The sequence below is a fragment of the Blastocystis hominis genome (assembly GCF_000151665.1).
Source record: "Blastocystis hominis, Singapore isolate B (sub-type 7) whole genome shotgun sequence assembly, scaffold_12".
Taxonomy (NCBI): Eukaryota; class Bigyra; order Opalinata; family Blastocystidae; genus Blastocystis; species Blastocystis hominis.
Window position 1 is genome coordinate 10,588 of NW_013171819.1, and position 21,953 is coordinate 32,540.

The 21,953-nt window shown below is 40.2% G+C and overlaps 2 protein-coding genes across 2 annotated transcripts; both read left to right on the forward strand.

Moving 5' to 3' along the window:
- Positions 1 to 5,156: 5,156 nt before the first annotated feature.
- Positions 5,157 to 5,728, forward strand: GSBLH_T00001538001 (uncharacterized protein; the record flags this gene model as incomplete). The annotated part of the gene is made up of 4 exons (XM_013039956.1): positions 5,157 to 5,177; positions 5,213 to 5,390; positions 5,422 to 5,606; positions 5,642 to 5,728. 4 exons carry the CDS (start codon positions 5,157 to 5,159, stop codon positions 5,726 to 5,728), a joined length of 471 nt encoding a protein of 156 aa, XP_012895410.1.
- Positions 5,729 to 6,204: 476 nt separating this feature from the next.
- GSBLH_T00001539001 (uncharacterized protein) lies at positions 6,205 to 8,653 on the forward strand (the record flags this gene model as incomplete). Its single annotated transcript, XM_013039957.1, has 5 exons — positions 6,205 to 6,498; positions 6,530 to 6,685; positions 6,717 to 7,131; positions 7,165 to 7,281; positions 7,311 to 8,653. 5 exons carry the CDS (start codon positions 6,205 to 6,207, stop codon positions 8,651 to 8,653), a joined length of 2,325 nt encoding a protein of 774 aa, XP_012895411.1.
- Positions 8,654 to 21,953: the final 13,300 nt, after the last annotated feature.

Genomic DNA, 21,953 nt, shown 5'->3' on the forward strand with positions numbered 1-21,953 from the left:
CATAAATAGAAATGAACTACTGGATGACTGAAGAACGACGTAAAATTGTCCGGCAATACATATTCGACATGATTAACTCGTTCATCGATGATCTAGTGACAGGAATGTATGTTATCTGGATACGATACTTTAGACGGTTTCGTTCTATTCACCCGACTTCGAGAAATTACTTCGGTACATCTGTCACCAGAATAGCTACAGCGTAAAGCATCCAGACTTGAATTATTGGGGAGGTGACAAGTACAACATCGATGGTCATTGTGTCGAACCACACAATGGAAACATCGAAATCAGAATCGATGATGTAGCCTTTGATCAGTACGAAATCGACGAGTTCATGATAGGATATAAGAAGGTAAACAAGACTGTCAAGACCAACAACAAGATCCATGTGCGATTGTCTCCAAAGTGAATTGGCCGGATTGCCTTTCACTTTGGCCTTGATTCCACCGCTTACAGTTCAACCACGCTCACCCTCAATTGTTGGAAGTAATGTGTGATCGTGGTGTCGCCACTACCAACCACTTCGATCGTCAATGGATTCGTCTTTGTCGGTGTAATCACGGACGAACCACTCGCAATTGTGGTAGGTACAGGATTGTTCAATGGAATGTTGATAATACGTGCCGTGTCTGTACCGATTACTAGGTTCGGCATGCTTGTGAATCCCATCAGCACTTGTTCATAGTTCGAACACCAAATTACCGCATCAATCGTGATCAAGTAGGATGTACCGGCTTTCAACGTGATTGCTTCTGTTCGATTTGTACCAGCCGTGTGAGTGATTCGGATACGATTTCATGACCACTCGTCAAGGTATATTCGAATGTCTTACTCAACTTGGTGTCCGGTGGAACGAAGGACGGTACACCACCATTCACTCCCAACATGTACTTGCCACTACTCGTCTGGATCGCCAATTTGCTCACTTCATTGCCATTATTGTACACAAGGCAATGTTCCTCGCTCATGCAACCTAGGATGTCTTTGTAGATTACCGAAGGAGTGAGATTGGTAATGACTGGCGAGGTACTGCTATTCTCGATCTTGAACGTAGCATAACCTGTCGTGGTCGGAAGTGGTAATCCATATGCTTGATCATCCCAATATGTCACGATCTTCTGTGCATCGGTTTCAATTCCCAGGATATCATGGAAGAGACTCTTGGCATTGATTGTGGCGAAGTCATAATTGTTACTCGAATCTGTATGAAAGAAGAATGATCCGCTCTTGTTCGGCAATACAGGGTCCTTATGATTGCTCGCGGTCGAATTCCAGTTTGCAATCGCATACCTGTCGGACGTGTTGTCGTAGCCCATTGTTCCGAATATCAATGACTCATCGAAGACTTCTAAGGAAGGCGTAGTGCCATCCGTTGTGAGAATATAGGTTCCGCTGGACGGCAAATCGATTCCTCCAAAGGTCGTATTGGTCTTGAAGAATGGAATGGTTCCTTGCGTACCGACGGTCAATGTCTGTCCATCCGATCTCTTGAAAAACGTGTTATCGATAGAAGTGAGTTCGGCTCTTTCTTCGGACCATGTGAGCTCGTTGCCGGTCTTGGTGAGCACGTAGTTGCCATTGGTCGACGGAAATGCGAACGTGTCGAAAGAGTTGTCCGAGTAGTACTGGATACCCTCAGTCATCTCCTTGCGCTTGAACACTCCGTTCTGGAGATATACAAGTTTCTCAGGTTGTGTTGGTGTTGCCATTTACTATGGCAGAGAAAAAATTATTCCCTACAATAAATGGCTACTACAATTCCTCCTGTGCATAACTACGAATCGCAGATTGTGTTCAGCAATCAGTCCAATAACATCAAATCGACCGATGTGATCAATTGGACGATCGCTCCATCCGGTGATGACGTGTACTTCAATCTCTACAAGTCACGAATGACCTTCAAGCTCAAGATCACCGGATTGGCAAATAACGCAACAGGTTCACCCAAGGTATTTTATGTTCCGGTGAAGAAGAACATGTCAGGCATTGTGAACAACACGAAGGTCACGTACACCTATTGGAATGGTGAGAACCTGGCGTCCTTGCCTCTGAGTGCAGACAATGAGAACATCGGTCAGATCCGGTCACTCTTGAATGCACTCACGGACAACAAGCACAACAATGTGGTGAATGAAGGACTGAAGGAACTGTCCTACATCTACTACGATGCATTGGACTACGATACAACCGATAAAACCGCACGAACTGCGGCCATCCTGGGTCGACCTTATGGCGGGAAGTTATTCTACAACATGCTCAAGTTCGTACAGCCCAACAATTCGACCACGGCGTACACGACGATCAATGTGAACTTTGCAGACATCTTCGAAGGTTGTTCTCAGGAACGATTCATCAATCTCACGCAAATGGATGCTCAGATCTATCCAACGAACGACGATGCATACTTCTACATCGATGCTGGCAAAATCAATACCGCTACAAGTCCGGACGCTGTTCCATCAGCCACGGCTTTCACCGGTGTGTACTTCGACACATGCACGCTTTGGTATCACAGTTACAAGACGAGCGATGATTCGACCTTCGATCCTGAGGACACTCAGTTGGTGAAGAACCAGATCATGACCAAGACGTTCCGTATTCCTTCTGGCCAGAACTTCATCGATGATCGTGTGCTGGTCAACTTCCCCGTCAAGATGATGTTCATGATGTTCACGGACGACAATGGCGATTTCTCGACACTCAAGGACATTCGATTCAAACGTATCTAATTGAACATCGCTGGTGAACAGAAGCGTATCATCAATGTGGACAACACGAACACACCTGATGGAATTGATCACACGTTCTTCGAATGGATGGACTATCTTTGCAATAGTCGTTCCGACGAGTACGACACGCTGTTGACGTACAAGACGTGGTTGAATCAGTTCCGAATCTTCGCCTTCCCGTTGGCCGAGTGGTTCCCGATGCGCACATCGAATCAGATCCAATTCGAAATCGAGTTGGAAGAGGATGTTGCAGCGACGACCCAGATGCACTTCATCATGATCCGTGCTAATACTGTGAGCGCGTAATGCATTCTGATATGGGTGATTTATAGAATTCAACAAGTAAATATAAATAGATATGAGCAACAAGATTCAGGTTTTCGATCTTTCCGATGCTTCCGTGATTTCCCTCACTTTGACTAGATTCAACAAGAAGAATGATATGGCCAAGTATGTCTGCAAGATCACCGATGCTTCCATGGTGTTCATCGGATACAATGCAACGTACAAAAGAGATAAGAAGAAACTGACGAACACTCTCGTCATCGTACTAACCAGTGAGAACAGGGAATTCCTGAAGGAAAATAAAAATGGCAATATCGCCGAGTTCTCGTACACAACTCTCACAGCAACGCAAATCAAAATCAAGGATAAGAATAGTGTCTTCCATTGCAATTTCTTGTAAAGAGAACCTCGTTTTCCCTTTCACTATGGATTTAGGGATAAATGGAAGATTCCCCCTACATTCCTAACATTGATACAACATTGCTCGCCATTAAGAATCGAATAGGACGATTCAACCATCGATGTCCCTACAACAACAAACGATTGACAAGAAGAACAGAGAATACGCTCAATCAAGCCGAAGTAATGCAGGATACCATCAAACAACGGATAGAGAATGAAACCGATGAAGAGAAGAGCAAGCAATATGCCAAAATACTGCGAGAACTAGCCGTTCGCCAACACTACTATTTGGTTGCACGAAGTACTCAGGAAGTATTGCCATGGATTGTCCAATCCTTTCACCAGCACACTCGATTCGAATCCGAGAATCGATTGGATCTCGGGAGCACGTGTGAAATCGATCGTGTAGAAGTGAGTCACTGTGATATGAAGCTCATTCTCGCCGCTATACACCAATTCGAACAGGGCATCACTCGCATTCAGCATTGAAATGATCGTTTCGATGTCGTAGGCTCCTCTGGATATTAACACCTCGTGTGGGGATTTCCCCGCATCGATTAATATCACTTGATCGGTTGGGACGTTGTGAAACACGAAATCGGTATAGAGTGACACAGACGATATGGAACACTGATTGAATGACAGAGGATTGTCCAGTTTCACTTCCTTCTTCGTAGTATTACCGAACACTTCGATCATGGAGAACTAGTTCATCGGTAGAATTGAGGAAGGCACTCGATCAATCACATCTTCGATCGTCAACTGGAGTTCGAATTCGCCGTTCAATCGCATGATATTACCATCCATATCGCGGAACACGAACATCAATCGGTCGAATCGGGTTATCATCGGAATGCAGATGTCTTCCACGGTGCGGAGATAATTGACCTCGGGATCGTCAATGATCATTGTGGTGAGCAGGTTGTTGTTCTGGTTGGCAATCTTCAGATCGGAGGAACGCACGAGGGACGAGTACGATTGGATCACTTGTCGATTTCGCGTGATATCAATCACATTCGATCCATAGAACGAAGCGGGTAGAATGACCATTTGTCCTTCTAAACCGAGGATTTCTCGAATATCTAGAGCATTGGTGAAATCGATAGTGTGTGGGTACTGGATATAAATACACCCATAACTCGAAGCTCTCGTAAATATCGAGAATGTAGTATCGGTCATGGTGTTGAGCATGGCAATGATTTGACCGATCGTATAGTATCCAGGAGGAATCATTAGCTCCTCGTCATTCGAGTTGGTGACCACATTCGTAGAATCCACATTGTTGAACATGACTTGATTGGGTGTGAAGAGGACAGTCATGAAAGTGATGTTAGAATCCTTGAACTTGTATGAATTGACCCAGGTGAACGTGCTATTACAAAATGAGCCTTGGATGAACATGGAGTAGTGTGGATGAATCGAAGGTGCACCGTGCATTTTTTTTGCCATAAACATCGGGGTGAACAGTAGTGTGATTTTAATGCAATATAACATAAAACCCTTCATATAGCTATCCACTGATAACAGGAAAGTGAGACGAAAAGTGAGGACTCACGGGTGAGCATCGGAGGAACTCCCGGCCGATGGGAGGGTTTCATAAAATCACCCCGTGAGTAAGGCGTAAAAATCGGTGACCATGGTGTACGCTACTTTCGCCATATACTTACTACTAAGAACCATGTTTGTTTTGCTTGACTCATATTATGTGGAAAGGAAAGAAAATAGAATACTTTTATTATGTTATTAGTTAACAAACAAGTCTATTGGAATTGTTCTCTTTTGTATTATCGCAGAAATATCATTTCAGATATCCTTTAAATGAACGTGAAGAGATATTGGGTGAGAAGGGAGTTCTGAATGGTCTCAAGAAGGGCGGAATCTTCGTTGATATGACAACCAGCGAGCCCTCTTTGGCCAGCGAGATTTACTCGGTAGGAAAAAGCAAGGGCATTGCTACTCTGGATGCTCCTGGTAATCCAACAATCCAGTGTGTAATCTGTAGTGTCTGGAGGAGATATTGGCGCTCGTGACGGCAAGCTGTCGATCATGGTTGGTGGAGACAAGAACACGTTTGAGGAAGTGATGCCTCTGTTCCAATGTATGGGAACGAACATCAAATACATGGGTGGAAGTGGCTGTGGCCAGCACACAAAGATGGTGAACCAGATATTGATCTCCACGATGATGGTACTGAATTGTTGTTTGTTTGCTTGATGCTCTAGATCGGTGTGTGTGAAGGTCTGATTTATGGATACAAAGCAGGCTTGAATCTGGAAGAAGTGATCGCAGCGGTAAATAGAGTAGAATAGGCTTTTTCACCAAGGAATGGCGTATTGGCTGGAAATCGGTCTGCATATAGGCAAAAGAATACATCAAAACGAACCCAAACCATTATTCTAAAAATTGTTTGATTACCAGGGAAAACTCAACGAGACCTTGAGAAACCACAGAAATCGTTTTCCTTCATTTGATTTTCGTTCGAAAGAATCGTAAATAGAACTGGAATCTTGTTTAGCATAATAGAAACGGAATTTTTACAATGGAAGGAAATGAAAAGTGGTATGATGAAATTGAGAAGTTTGGAGACGGAATTTGGGAAAACAAGGACGATGTGATTTTCCGATGCCGTAAGAAGGTGTGATATTGGTGCTTTCGCATAATTGCATAGGGAAAGGAACTACTCGAAGAAGAAAGTGCGAAGGCACGTAAAATTCAGAGGTAGATACATTTGCATAGCTTAAATAGTAGAGAGAGCGATGTTGGTGATGCAAAGTGGCTACGCAATATGCTGACGTCAGGTACCTTGACGGATAAAATAGGTGCGATGTCGTCTCTTGTGCAAAATGACCCGGTGCATAATATTGATATTGTCGATGATTTGTTTGCCATGGCGAACAAGAAGGGAAAACGTGAAGCTCAGTTGGCAATCCAGTCTCTCCGCGAGTTGTTCATCCTGTTTTTGCTCCCCGACCGTCCTCTGCGCTTCATTTCTCAGCAACCCTTGGAAAACGAAGAAGTTAACGACCACATTTTAGTTTTGTTCTACTACGAGCATCTCCTCAAGCAGAAATATGTGCAGGTCTCTTTTTTTTCTTTCCCTCACTCCTCAGTTCATCGAGATTCTCAAGAAATACAGTTTCGATATGCAGCAATTCTTCAAGAAGATCGCAGATACCTCCATTTACATCTGCCTCGTCTCAAAACCCGAACAAGAATCCGCACTACTCTCCATGCTCGTCGAGAAACTCGGCGATCCTGACGTTACCGTGCCTTTTTAGCCTCTTTTTTAATCAACAGGTGAGTTCCCACGCCGTGTATTTGCTGCTGAAGCTGGTTCGCGAGCACCCTGCCATGCGTGATGTTGTGTCCAAAGAAGTCCGGCAGTTGTTGTCACGCTCTGAAATGCCGATCCGAGGCATCTACTATGGCGTGTCGTTCCTGAATCAGATCGAGTTTACTTCGAAGGACAGCAATCTGGCGGGGTCGTTGATCATGTTTTACTTCTCGCTATTTAAGAAGTACACGGTGCTGACGCTGGACGAATTGAAGGCCAAAGACAAGAAGAAAGGGAAGAACGCAAAGAAGGGAAAGAAAGGAAAGAAGGGAAAGAAGGGAGCGGAGAGCGAAAAGCTCGAAGGCACCATGGAAACTCGCTTGAAGCTCATCTCCGCGCTGCTCACTGGCATCAACCGCGCGCTTCCCTTCGGTCAAGGTACCTTTCCATGCTTTTGCTTCTGATTCGCAGTGAAGGAAGACGTTCTGAACGATCAGATCGACTCGCTCTATCGAATCGTTCATTGCAACAACTGGACCTGCTCGGTGCAGGCGCTTCTCTTGCTCTTCACGATCGTGTCGGCACATCGTTTGGTTGGACGGGGCGTTTCATCGTAGGGGAGTTCGCACCGCGGTTCTATCGCGTTTTGTACGCGTCGCTGCTGGCCCCGGAGTTCCGTCGCAGTTCGAAGAATAATTTGTATTTGAATCTGCTGTATCGCGTGTTGAAGACGTGCAAGAATCGGCGGATTGTGATGGCGTTGCTGAAGCGAGTGCTGCAGTGCGCGCTGATGATGCCTGCGAATATGGCGTGCGGATTGCTGTATATGGTGTCGACGGTGCTGAGCGAGCGGAAGGAACTGAAGGTGAACGCGGAGCTGAAGAAGCTGATGGAAGAGCACGCGTTGGATCTGGGTATGGAAGAAGAGAAGGAAAAGGGAGAAGTGGAGAACGAGAAGGAGAAGGAAAAGGAAAAGGAAGAGAAGGAGAGCGAGAAGGAAGAGAAGAAGAGCGAGAAAGTGGAAGAAGAAGAAGAAGAAGAAGAAAGTAGCGAGAAAGAGGAAGAAAGTGAGAAGGAGGATAATGATGATGATGATGATGATGATGATGAAAGTGAAGAAGAACAAAAGGAAGAAAGCAAGGCGATGGAGGAAGAAGAAGGCGAGGATGAAGTGGCCGATTTGGATGAAGCGTTCTTCCAAGACTCGGACGAACAATCAGCAAACGAAAACGAAAACGAAAACGAAAAGGAATCTGATGAAGAAGAAAAGAAAGAGAGTTCCGATGATGAAAGCGATGCTGAAAAGCCCCATCAACCAAACCAACCCAAATCCGCCTCCGCTTCTTCCTCGCTTCCCCCCGTTGTCTACGACATCCACGCTCGCGATCCCATCTTCTCGAACGCCGATCGCACCTTCCTCTTCGAGCTCTCTCTGCTCGCTCACCACTACCATCCCACTGTGGCTCACTTCGCCAATCAGCTCCTCGAAGGGTCGCGCGTTTCCTGCTCCGGAGACCCGCTCATCGACTTCTCCAACAAGGCCTTCCTCGACAAGTTTGCCTACAAACATCCCAAGCAGAAGGACCTGGACAATGCTCGCGATCGCGGCAGCGAAGCCATGCAATCGCACAAGAAGGCGAAGAGTCTCACGCAGCCGCCTGTGAACTCCGAGGCGTTTTTGAACCAGAAGGAAGAAGACGTGGCGATCGAAGACCAGTTCTTTTACAAGTTCTTCAAGGAGCGCGCCAAGCGGACGGGAGACAAGAAGAAGAAGTCGAAGAAGGACGCGGAGGGAATGTCGGAGGAGGAGGAAGAGGAAATCGACGCGTTCGCGAATCAGCTGGCGACGGATTTGATTAATGAACATATGGGCGATGAAGCGGACGACTTTTTGAATGAGTTTGAAGAAGAAGAGAATGGACGATTCTTGGAGGAAGGTAGGAATGATGGAGTGGGTTGAGGGTAGGAGAAGACGTGGATGATGATGATGATGATGATGATGATGAGGGTGAGGGTGATGAGATGGATGATGATGACGAGCTTGATAATGGAGGCATGTTCGTGAACGAGGGCGATGAGCAGAAGAAGAAGAACAAGGGGAAGGGACAGAAAAAGATGAAGTCGATTTATGCCTCTGCGGAAGAGTTTGAGAACATGCTGGAAGCCACTGCAGAGGAGAGGAAGAAGAAGTGGGAAGAGAAGAAGAAAGGAAGAGGGCAGAAGAGGGGAAGAAAAGGAAAGTCGTTCGATAATAAGAGGAGAAGAAAGTAAGTAGATTGTTCTTTTTCATTGTTTGTTGGTCAGCGCTATGAATGTAGTAATTATTATTATACATTCGGTAATGTGAACAAGCCGAAAATCGAAATCACATGTCGTTCCATGCTTTCGTGTCTAGTCATTTGATTTTTAAAACCTTATGTGCCGAAGAAGCAGAATATATGGATTATGTGAAACAGACTGCCAATAGCCTTTTTTTAAAGAAACGCAGTAAAAACTGTATAGACTTTGGAAATGAGTTCTGGATGTGATATTAATCTTCCTAACTTATGAATAGCACCATTGAACCAACTGAATGGAGCGGAGTATCTTCTTGATAGATATGTTACAATTGGAGAGCCCGAGAGTATGATAATGAAAGGAATCAAATACACTGTCCAGAGATTCCAGGGAAAACACAGAAACGAATTTCTTCTGCGGTATCCAACAGGCGATGTTTTCTTGTATGAAAATAACGTACTAAAACAAAAATGGAAGGAGGACGAGAATGGGAAGAAATCGGAGGAGTTTATCGCCTACAAAAATGGCCGAGTGGATTTCAGTCAACGATTCCGAGATATTATTGAGCAATCCTATTTTTATCGTGTCATCAACCATCCGAAAGATCTTCGAATGGAAATCTGGTCAGTCCAAACGGGGCATTTGCTGTATCACGGAGGGTACAACGAAAAACGAATGAAGGAAGGCTGGGGCATCGAATACGATGAAGAAAGCGGAAATGTGGTTGTAGAAGGGATGTGGAGCAAAGGAGTATTGAAAGAAGTGATTCGATGTTTCAATGGAGATACGATGACCGAATTGAAGCGAAACGGAGAAGATAGTTTGGATCCAACGAAACGAATTCCGATCTATGTGGGTGGATTTCGCTATGATGAAGACAATGAAACGTTTATTCGTGAAGGGAAAGGATGTTTGATTGATGAAGAGACTGGAATCGCAACTCGAGAATGTGAATGGAAAGATGGAAAGGAAGTAAGGGGTGTGGATTTGTTTGATGGATGGTACAACCAGCAAGCTCAACCACCGCTGAAAGAACTCAATAAGCCTGAAATGTTGTTAGTTCGAAAGCATGTAATCATAAATGAGTCAGCTGAACTGAGAAATCTCAGTTTGAGAGTGACAGATTTACAGATCGCATCGAATTGCTGTAACGATGTGAATATTTTGGATATGAAGAAATTTAAATGGCTGCAATCTATCGAAATCGGGAATGAATGTTGTAGGAAAGTACAGTTATTCAAAATTGACGGACTGAAAAAGTTAAGAAGCTTGAAAATCGGTAATCACTCCTTTACTCAAGTCGAGAAAACAGATGGAGATTTGCATGGGATGATACAAGTTGCTAGTAAGTATGACGTATCAAAATCATTCCACATTTTAAATTGTGAATCTCTAGAATCGATTGAAATTGGAGTGTGGAGTTTCTGTGATTTTGGAGGAGACTTTGAACTGAAGCAATTGAATTCACTACAATCTCTTCAAATCGGATGGAATGCATATTGGTCGAATAACTTCCTTTATGGGTCATTTGTGATTCAAGGTAACATGCCGAAGATGGTATCTGAATGACTAGATCTTCCAAATCTGCAATCCATTCAAATAGGTTGTGGAGCATTTGCTCAGTCCTTATCTATAAAGCTCGAGAGTATCAAGTTGAATCTTAAAATGAAATATTTAGATCTTCCCTCGTTACAATCCATTGAACTTGGTCGAGGTACACTCTTCGGAAGAGAAAACGATCCGTCGTGTACCTTGACAATGCGAAGTGCGAGTCACATATACAGGAAGCTATGTTATAGATCTTCCAAATTTATCAAGAATTAGTTCTTTACAAGGTAGTTTCTTTGGTTGTTTTTCAGTAGTATTAGAAAGTAGTTGACCATTATGATTGTTCATTTGATTAGATATTCCAAATTTGCGGAGTGTGATGTTACCGAATGCATTCTATTTTACAAAATGGAAATCCGTAATTAGTATATACATTATTATTTGTGTGTTTATTTTGTATAGATGTATCTCCCATGTTGGCTAATCTTATCAGAGTGGATAAATAACTCTCTTTCCTATCGATGCTATCATTTTTGAATGCAGTCCATTTTGTTTTATTTGTATCTTTGTTTAAGAAATGGTAATTCTCATTGATATTCTCAATTTCGCACAAAACAGTGAATCAAAAGACAAATCGAATGGATGTATCTTTCCTATGAAAAGCCGCCGATTCGACAGGTTTGTTCCTATGATCATCCGACAGGGAAGGTCTTGATGAATGGAAACTTGGCTTAGTGAACAAAAAATGGGATTGTCGACGGAACGGTACAGGCAGAAGAGTTTGTACGCCACGTTCCATTAGCCATACTGGATACAAATCTCGAGCAATGCGCTTGTGATTCGCGCTAAGTTTCGCAAATGCAATTGAAACCGGAAAAGAGCGTAGCTTTGTGCGGCTCCAATTGAATGATGTATGTTCGGAACAAAATGAATGCTAAAGTAAAATCGTTTCCAGGGTCACTTGAATACAGATGCGACAGCACAGGCTTCGTAGGTTTTTTATTTTTTGCGATTGCTTCGTCTCGTGGCCGGATCGAAACAAACTCCTAGTTCTGATAAACAATTATCAAAATTCGTTCCCAAGAATTGCGTCGTCGCTCTTCATTGCTCACGCCGTACGCTTCGAGACTCGTCAGCATGCAGATATACATTAATATGTATTGGATTGAAATCACCGCTTCTTGAATATTCATGGACGCCCCTGGCACTATTTCCACATTCATAGGATCGCAAAGATTCTTCATGAAGCGAAATTCGATTCATTTGGACTTCAAGCTTACTAATAGTAATATTGGGTTCTTACATACACTTCAATATTATGCTATTAAGAGTTGATCGAATCTATAGGGAAATATGTGGGTAAAGGTCAAATTCTTTCTCCATATAATGAAAATCGCATATGTATTGAATCAGGTAGTTCTATGTTGCATATATATAACCTAAAACAGAACGAAAAGCAATTCTACACACAATCAATAAAACTTGAATAACTCGAAACTACTAACTTGTAAAAAACAAAATAACGTCACACCCGTTTTTAAAATTTCAAAAGAAAATCATTATAAACAAGAAATGACCCTCCGAGAATAGTGACCTCCTGGATTTTCCAAATATTTCGTTATTCTATATATGGAGGCAAGCGCAAAAAGAAAAATTAAAAAATAAGCACATCTGCAGACAAAGCAAGCTCTATTCGTTTTACTCCATAAAAACTATCGGATTGCGATGATAATCACGGAATTTGTAACGGCTTGAATGTCTACGGTGATTTCTGGACAATTCAGGAATGGAACCTATGCAAATTAAATCACTAGACACCTTACAAAATGATGAAGATTACAATATTCTCATATAAAAGGAGAACCAGAAAAATCCAGAATGATGCCCTGCTTTTCGTGGATTATATAATCAAGGACAATCGCATATACCTTAAAGTTAATTATTATACTAGAAGTCCCTATTCGGTAAAAAGAAGGGAAGAAAAGGGTTACCTCAGATTTTTAAATATGAAACTTGCTCTCTACGAAATAATGAGTGGAAAATCAAAAAAAAGTCCGCACACTTCGTAATAAACTGAGTAACAAGCAGAATAACACACAATCGTTTATTTCAAATGATTATTTCGATCACTGATGGAATAAATACGCGTACATACAATACTAAACCCAGTTCGAGGATAATTGACATAAAATCCCAAATTTGTGTAGGGTTTTTTTTGGAGTTGGCTGATGCATAGAATGATTATAATATAGCTCCTAATGAGTGTTACATTGTTTATCAAACCAAAATAGTCGATCCTTTTCAATCCATTGGTTCTTTTTGGAAAGCGGAAGAATCATTACGTATTTGCAAACAATTTACATACCACATTGTTTGGAACAATAAAAGCAATGAATTCGTGCTTTATACCAACATCAAGATGAAGCACTTATTATGCCAGGTCGCAAGTTATTATGATGTTTCAGAACATGATATTGCGAAATATAGAATATATATCAAGGAACAACTAGTTTCAGATGGTTACAATATTCCAATTGAGGGAATTGATGAGGAAATACGATTCGAATTATTACAAGGTATTTAGTGACTAACTATGTTAACATCAAAGATAAATACGATTCTTCAATTGATGAGAAGTACTATACTGGAGGGCTAAGAAAAGAAACTAGCCAAAGAGATAATCAGACTATAAGTTGATGTTTTCTCTTTTTTTTAACGTGTAGCAAATCGTACTAGCAGAATCCCCGTAGAGCATGAGGTAGCATATGAAAACAAGCATATTATTATCGTTGACAAAATAAATGACGTTACTAAGGAGTATGAATTGGATGCTAAAGTTACGATTGAAGATTACATGAAAGAACATTGGAAAGTATGCAGATTCTCATTTGCTAATGAATTTAGATGGTTACTGGAAATAGTGCGAGTCTGGGAGTAATAATGTATTGGATTGTTACCCTATCCAGTAAAAAAGAACCATTGAAGATTAGTACTTCAATTCAATCATTACTGATTGGTGATTCAGTGTCACTTGATTGTAAGAAACTTGAACTATTGCTTTAGATGTAGTATGGCTTAAATCAAATTTCCAAAAGCAAATATCAGATAAGAGAGAGAAGTCAGAAACACAACCAGTGGTATCTACACTAATGAAACCTCTGAAGCCCAGTCCTTCACCTACTCCAACGAAACCTATTATTCCGCGACCAGTAATAAGAATAAAACAACCGACAACACCTAATAGTACTATTTCCAACTCAGCTTCTTCAGGAAGCAGTCAGTCTCAAAGCGACAATTTCAATAGCACTATGGGTGGATTATCGATTCGGGGATCTGCCAATTCTTTTACTAGTTTACCTAATTCCTCACCTCATCCACAAGATGAGTATAAAGCAAATGGTAGAGAGAGTGGATATTTGGTATCAAGCCAATTCACATCATTCACTATGAGTCGTGGAGGATTGAGTTCGACTACTTTTGCAAGGCCAAAAACTGTAACGTATGAAGCTTTTGAATTAGAGGCTATTATCTGTTTAATTGCTCGCAGCAGATCTTACAATGAAACAATTAAGTCCGGTGAGTTGAATGAAAGAAAGCAATTAATCGAAAACTTCATAAATGTATTCATTAATTATAGATATGATAATTAGAGCAAATTAGAGTTGAAAGATAAACAGAAATGGATAATGCTAGACAAAACAGGTAAGCAAATAAAAGTGAATACAGTGGCGAGAACTAGCGGATCAAGGCTTTGTGTGTTTATCTTTCCTGTGAGTGAACAGATAAATTTAGTAACATTTAGATAGGACAGCTAGAATTGAAGTGTGCTGAATTCAATTCAATCGAATCTACTCAACCCCTGTCAAAAGATAAGATAATACATGCGACGAATTCTTTTTATATTCCTTTACATGGAATCTGTGGGAAATTCCAGTTAGGTTATATCTAGGGAAGATAATATCAAAAGACACAGTAAAAATCAATGAGTTGCTCTCTGATCCCAAATGTGCTTCATTAGAAAAAATAAGTGTTTCAGGTAGGATTCATGCTTTATAATAATAAGTAGATGAGGTGGAAAATATTGAAATAGACCTGTTATTCTATCCAAGCAATGCTAAAGTATATTTCATTAATATGGTCCTTCCTTGTAATAATATAATTACCTGCTTATATTTAGTGAATATGATAAAAGCAGATAGAATCACGAGTTTACCTTCTATTTTCATAAAATCCAAATTAGATCATTTGGAAAAGTATGTAATATCATTGAGTATATCTTTTTTAATCATTGCATAAATAGAAAAATATGAAAACACTAAGTATATCCCGCAACTAAAACACTACTGCTATATCGAGAAACGTAAATTAAACAACCAGTTATTGATATTTGTAAATGAAAGGAACGTAATGGAAACAGAAAAGGAGGCAGAGGATTTCATATCTATCAACCCTGTTCGAATAGTTGCAATACGTAAAGAAATCATATTTATGATAATGAATAGAGCCGAATGATTTTGAAGGACACGCCTTTGAAATGATGGAAAACAAGAAGCGAAGTTATGGAAATGATGAATCGATTTTGATTTATGAACATGGAACAAATCAATGTGTTTCTGAGATTTTCGATTCCTTGAAAGTGAATTATGACCAACCTAATGCTAGGAGTTTTTACTCCCTTCAATCTGCTTTGACTGATGGATGTGATTATGCTCATATGGGAGATACGATTAGTTTCAGCGGAATACCTCACTTGCAGAAAGAAGAAACAACATTCATTCTTCCACTTATCAATTCTAATGAAGCTCAAACTCATAATATCATTCCTGAAACAATCTATTTCCACTGCATTTCTGGAGTGAAGAATGCTACAATTGGCATTTTGTCTCCTCTAAAAAAGAATAAGGTTATCACTGTATTATGCAGATCCGATGTGCTCATTTTCCATTCTACAAAAGAGCGTGTTCGACTGATTAAGGCAATACGCTCTGACAGTGAGGATTGGGAGTATATTGAATCGAAAGCCTATCGATATGTGGAAACAATGAAAGAAGATCCTCCGTTTATCAGAGAAACAAATCAAACCAAAATTCGAAATCAAATCGTGGAAGATGTGATTCAATACAACATTCCAGTGGTAATTGAGGGAGTGACTTCGTCAGGCAAAACATTCACGGTGGAGCAATATTGTCGACGTTCTCTCGTTCCCTTTGTGAGATACAACTTCAGTCCTTCGTCCACAACTGAGGAATTGCTTGGAGATATGGTGATTACGAACGATGATACAGAGAAGATCAAATTCCAGGATGGAGCTTTCACGGATGCATTCATTCATGGCAAACTGCTATTGATGAATGAAATGTCTCTGGCTCCTCCTTCTGTGGTTCAGAGTGTGTTATCGTATTTGTTTGGCAAGAAGATTCTCCATGAAGGCAAGGATGGAAGTGAAGAGCGTGTAATGCATCGAGATTTCCGCATTATTGCTACTCAGAAACCTGCTGGAAGTTCATACAAGCAAAACAATCTGTCTTCTGCAATTCGCGATTGTTTCCGTTTTATCACTCACGATTCAACGAAACAGAAATACTTTCCAATGATTGACAGAGAGGAAAGATTGGATATCATAACGGCGATGTTTGGAGGAGATACAAGAATTGGAGAAAGAGTGTGTAATGTTCATGATCGAGCTGATAATCGAAAGAATGTGTCTGGAAGAGAGATTGATAAAGGGAAGGATTACACACTTCGAGATTGTAGTAGAACAAAATGGATGATGGAGACACTGATGGATAAAGAGAGAATCGGTGAAAGCAAAGCATTGAATCGAGCTTTACAAATCGCATATAATGAAGATTTGAAAACAAATCCAGTATTCAAAGCGGATATTACTTTCAGCAAAGCTGCATTAGACAAGGAATGCTGGAAGGATGTGTATGATCGAGTTCGACTAGGATTGGAATCTGGATGTCATGTTCTATTGATTGGAGAAACGGAATATGTATCTCGAAAGTATTGTCGAGCAATAATAAAGACAATGCAGAGTGAAGGAACATCCTGTGAAGTGATTCATTGCAGTTCGACTTCTTCAACAGAAAGTGTGATTGGAAGCTATTCACTCGAGAAAGATGATGATGAAGGCAAACCAGTTCCTCGTTTCTGTCCTTCTCCATTGCTTACAGCGATTGAAAATGGAGGTATTTGTGTTCTTCAATCGATGCATTTGATGAAATCGAATGTGATCGAGCGATTGAACTCTGTGTTGGAATTATCACCTGCAGATGGCCATCATCATGTAGTTCGATTTGATGAACGTCGAGAAAGACCCGAATTCGAAATGAGTCCTAAATTCCGTGTAATCGCAACAACGTCTGAGAAAGGTTTGCTGGCATTCTCTCTTGCTTTGAGAAATCGATTTTTGGAAGTATTTGTGAGTCATGAAGATGCAAAGCGATTTGAAAACTCTCCCAAGCTGGGCAAGATAACAAGAGATGAGATTGATGATTTGATTCATGATTATTCTCAAACAATCGACTGGTTCAAGCAGCAAGAACTCCATCGAATGGTTTATTTCGCTACTCATTTGGCTGGGTATAAACTGGAAAAACCGCTAGTGGATATGCTCGCTAGGCAACAGCCAATTCGTGAACTGCAATCCCTTCGAAGCCATTGGACTGAAGCTTCAAGATTGTTTTATTGTATTTGTAGGAACAAGGCTGTGGCACTGTGTGGACCTAGAGGCAGTGGAAAGTCCTATGCAATTCGCGAAATCATCAATAAGCTCTCTATCAGAAACTATCAAGTGTTCAGTGTATCTGGAGAAACCGAGTTTTCCACTCTGATGGGAAGTGTGGATATGAATGGCGATTTCCGAGCTGGAAGATTGATTCAAGCTGTAGAAAATGGAGAATTAGTGATATTCGAAAATGCTGAAAACATGTCAGCAGAATTACTGGAAATGCTTGATACTGTTTGTGATCCTTTCACTGATGAGTTCACTTATCCAGCTTCTATCAATCATTCAATTCATCCTTCATTCCGAGCTTTGTTCGTATTCACAACACGTCGAGTGAGTTCGTTGCCTTCTCTTCCTGCTTATTTCGATATTTGTGAAATGAGTCCAATCCAGAGTGATGAAGCGAAAGAGTTGATGAATAGTGAAATCTGCAAACGATTATGTGATCATATTGATAGTGGTGAGATTCCATTGAATGAAGTATTCACTCTGGATAAGATTTGCTTCAATTCTCCTCATCCAACATTACGAGTTGCAGCATTGTTTGCAGATCGAATAGATCGCAAAGAACTACTACACAGGATAATAGAAGAATGGAAAAAGACAGCTGACACTGAAGTAAAACAAGAATTGGAATGGGCAAATGTTGGTATGTCAACATCTACAGTAACAGCACGAAAATCCCCAAAGAATGAATCGAGTTCATTGCTTCAACGTGGTCCTCTTCAAACAATAGTTCCAATCGAATACTCAAAACTCAGAAATGTTGATTCTTCTGTATTAACTGCATTATTTACTATTTCTATTTCCAATTTCAAGCAAACTCATCTTCCTGTGTTATTGGTTGGTGATTCAGATATTGCTTCTGAAGTCACTCATTTGCTGTTTCTCAATGCTGCCTACATGGAAATGTCTCGTTCAATGGAAATGTCTCACACATTTGGTGAGATTTCTGTTTGTCGTAAAGAAGATATTCAATACATTCTGAGACAAACATCGATCCAAAATGTTGATGGAACTCCAATTAAAGAATATCGAGAGTATCTGACAAGGTTACTCGGAGACACGGAAGAGGAAAAATCGGTGTTGATGATGCGTCCTGGTCCGATTCTCCGTTCGATAATGAGTAACAATTCGATCGTGTTGAACAATATCAATCTATTGAATGATCGATTGCTTCCTCGATTATATTCATTGTTGTTTAGTTTGGATTCGCAAGAGTTTAGTCTATTCGAGGATTATTCCCAAATTCAACCAGAGATTCTTGGTAAATCGGTGAATGCGATTGTAACATGCGAAGATCCAGATTATGGAAGAGTTGCAAAAAAAGACCAATTCATTCAAGTGTTTTGTCAACCCTATTCTGAATTAGAAAGGGCGAAATATGAGTTTGAAAATCGAGATGACTATCCTTTACACATTCTACGAAAGTCAGATATGCTGAGGAATGAATTTGTGAATGCTGAGAAAGTGATTCCATTCTATTTTCGATTCCTTCAATCTGATTTGGCATCTCGAGAGAATCTGATTCAAATGGGAATGATGAATAAGGATTTGAAGGAAGTGAGTGAATTCCTTCAATCAAGCAACAAGGATGATGCAATGCTAGAAAACGTGAAGCAAACTCTATCATTCCTATTTACAAATGATGTTATTGATGATATAGAATCCAGTCTTCAATCTAAGCATTTATTACTTCCTACAAAGACCACGATTCAGCTATTGGCATCCATCGTATTGGCAGATCGAAGTCATCTTCCTCTGATTCTTGAAGGAGATCCTGGAGTAGGCAAAACTGTTTCTGCTGAGAATTATTTCTCAAAGGAGAATCTCATGTATAAGCGAATCAATTTTTCGAATACCATAACGATTGATAGTTTGTTTGGATGTTATACGATTGTGAATGGATCATTACAATTCAGAGATGGAAGTATTACAGAACTATTGAGGAGAGGAGATCATTCAGATCAACGAATCGCATTGTTATTAGATGATGTGAATTTGGCTCCATCAGATGTGCTTGAAGTATTACTCACTCTGATTCGTTGTTATGTGAATCACGATCCATTCCAAGTTCCAGGAGGCGATTTGATCGATATTCCATCGAACATGCTGATCATTTGCTGTATGAATCCAGCATCCATGTCAGCAAATCGCAGCACATTGCCCCGTCAATTCTACAAGTATTGTATTTATCATCGTGATTTGAAATACACATTGAATGAATTGTTCCTCACAGCTCGTCAAATCTTGAGTAATGTAATGGAATCGGAAGAAGAATCAACAGAGAATCAGATTCTTGATTTGTTTGAATATTCCTACAACTCCTATCAAAAGACATCGATTCCATTCTCCCTTCGAGATGTATTGAAAGTGGATCAGATTGTGAATAATGGAAATAACCTATCATTGGAAACTGCTTTATGGTTGGTGTTTGCTTGTCGTTATGAAGAATCGGAGAGAAAAGAAATCGAGAAGATTCTGAAGCTGGAAGATACATTGAAAGTTGATATTATCAAACAAGACGAACAATGCGTTGTTCGTGGCTATTGGGACATTGAAACACAACAAATGTATTCAGGATCTTTCAAAGAGTATTGTTTCACTTCAACAGAGAAAGTGACGATATTCAAGTTGAGTCTTGCTTTACAATCCAAACGAGCTATTTTGGTTTATGGTTCTTCTCCCTCTGGCAAATCGTATTGTATTTCGAATCTGGCATTGATGTGGGATAAACGATGCACTTCGGTGTTTTTGAATCACGAAAGCTCTCCAGATGTGTTTATTGGTCGAAGTACTCTTGGAATTGATGAAAATGGGAATGAATGTATCAAATTCCGAGAAGGTCCGCTGTTGAAAGCAATGGAGAATGGAGATTGGATTGTGATCGAAGATATTCATTTGGCAAACAATGATGTGATGGAATCGCTGAATTCTCTGTGTGAAGAAAACCCAACATTGAAGGTATTAGCAGGAAATGAAGAAATAACGTATTCAATGCGACCGAAAAGGGGAGAGAGAAGGATTCACGAAGCATTCCGAATCTTCTTTACAATATCGGATAATACATTGAAACACTTCACTGGACCATTCTTGAGTCGTTGTGTGATTGTGTATTGTGATCCAATATCGACTCAAGCAGATGTTCAAGAAATCTGTCAAATCAATGAATCCATACACGATCCTTGTAACTTTGGAAGTGAAGAATCGAAAACATTCCGACGGTGTATTCGAGTGATAAACAGTAAAGAAAGAGATGCATTCTTGTATGAATTTGGATGTAATCCGAAGAAATATACTGTGGTGTCAAATATTAGTATCCCTAAATCTATTGATTATGATCTGTTTGAGTTTTTGGACAATGTGAAGAGTTTTTCTGAAACTGAAAAAATGAATCGAATGATTGCCATAATGGAGAAGATTTGTTCCAGTACAAAGAGTGCATTTGTGCTCGACGACACTATTGAACTACTACAGAGTTCTGTAAAGTATTTTGAATACCATTTTATCTATTATGTAATGGATTGTGCAATCAAAGTACTGGAAATGAAAGACCTACAGAATTGTATGATGAAGAGGCAAAGAGGAGATAATGCAGGTGTTCTTCGTCGTTGGTATTTGATTTCATCGATTGATCCAAAAATGAGAAGCAAATACACAATGTCAAATTGGATGTATAATAAGAGAATTCCAATAAGTGATATCTTTGAACTGAAAACTCAGGATACATATAGATATTTGGAATTGCTGTTTATTTGTGATAGAAGAAATGAGTTATTTGATTTTATGGGAGAAACTGTATTGAATGATTTGGCACTTGAAGTATTTGCAATGTTGGAGAACGGTGAACGGAGTGATTTGGCAGAACAAATGATGAAGGCAATCATTAATATTCGAGAAATCTATTTGGATGTGAGAAAAAGAGAGCAATATTTGAGTCAGAAGGCTAAGCGAAATGATTGTTTTCATCTTCGCAATCAAATTGAATCAGTGAAGCTATCAATTGAGTGTTTCCCCTCTGAGATAAGGGAATCAAACAATGTGAAAGAAATAATCAACACTCTTGAAACAATCGAATCAGCAGCAAAAAGTTTTGTAATGAGTGGTTGTGGTGATGACGATGATGAACAAGAAATGAAATCCAGATTCACTGATGCTGAATATGGATGTGGAAAGGATGAAAAATTGAAAGATCATTTGAGAAAGGCCTTTACAGATGGAATGATTGATAGTAAAACATACAAATCCTTGAATTTCAATGTCATTGAGACACATTATACAACATACAATTATAACTGTCGTGTAAATGAAACTACTGTTAAGACATCTCATTTGATTTACAAGTTGAAAACATTCAAAAACTATCCATTTATATTGAGTGAATATGCAGATGTATTGAAAAGATTGGAATTAAATGTGGCTGATATTTTGAAAGAATTCAGAAGTTCATCAATTCTGCTTCCTCACTTATTGACTATGCTGAATGTGTTGCTGAAAAAGGATATGCATAGTCTAGTTTGGGAGAGGTTATTAGAAGATTACAGCGAATATCCATTCATAACTCCTGTTGAAGTAACTCAAGGAGACTTTGAAGCAGCCATTGAAATGTTGTTTGAAAAAGATTGGTATGACACGTATTGGAAGTCAATTGAAAATAAAGTGAAAGAACGATCTGAGGCATGTGCTGAGCTAAAAAGGAAATTGG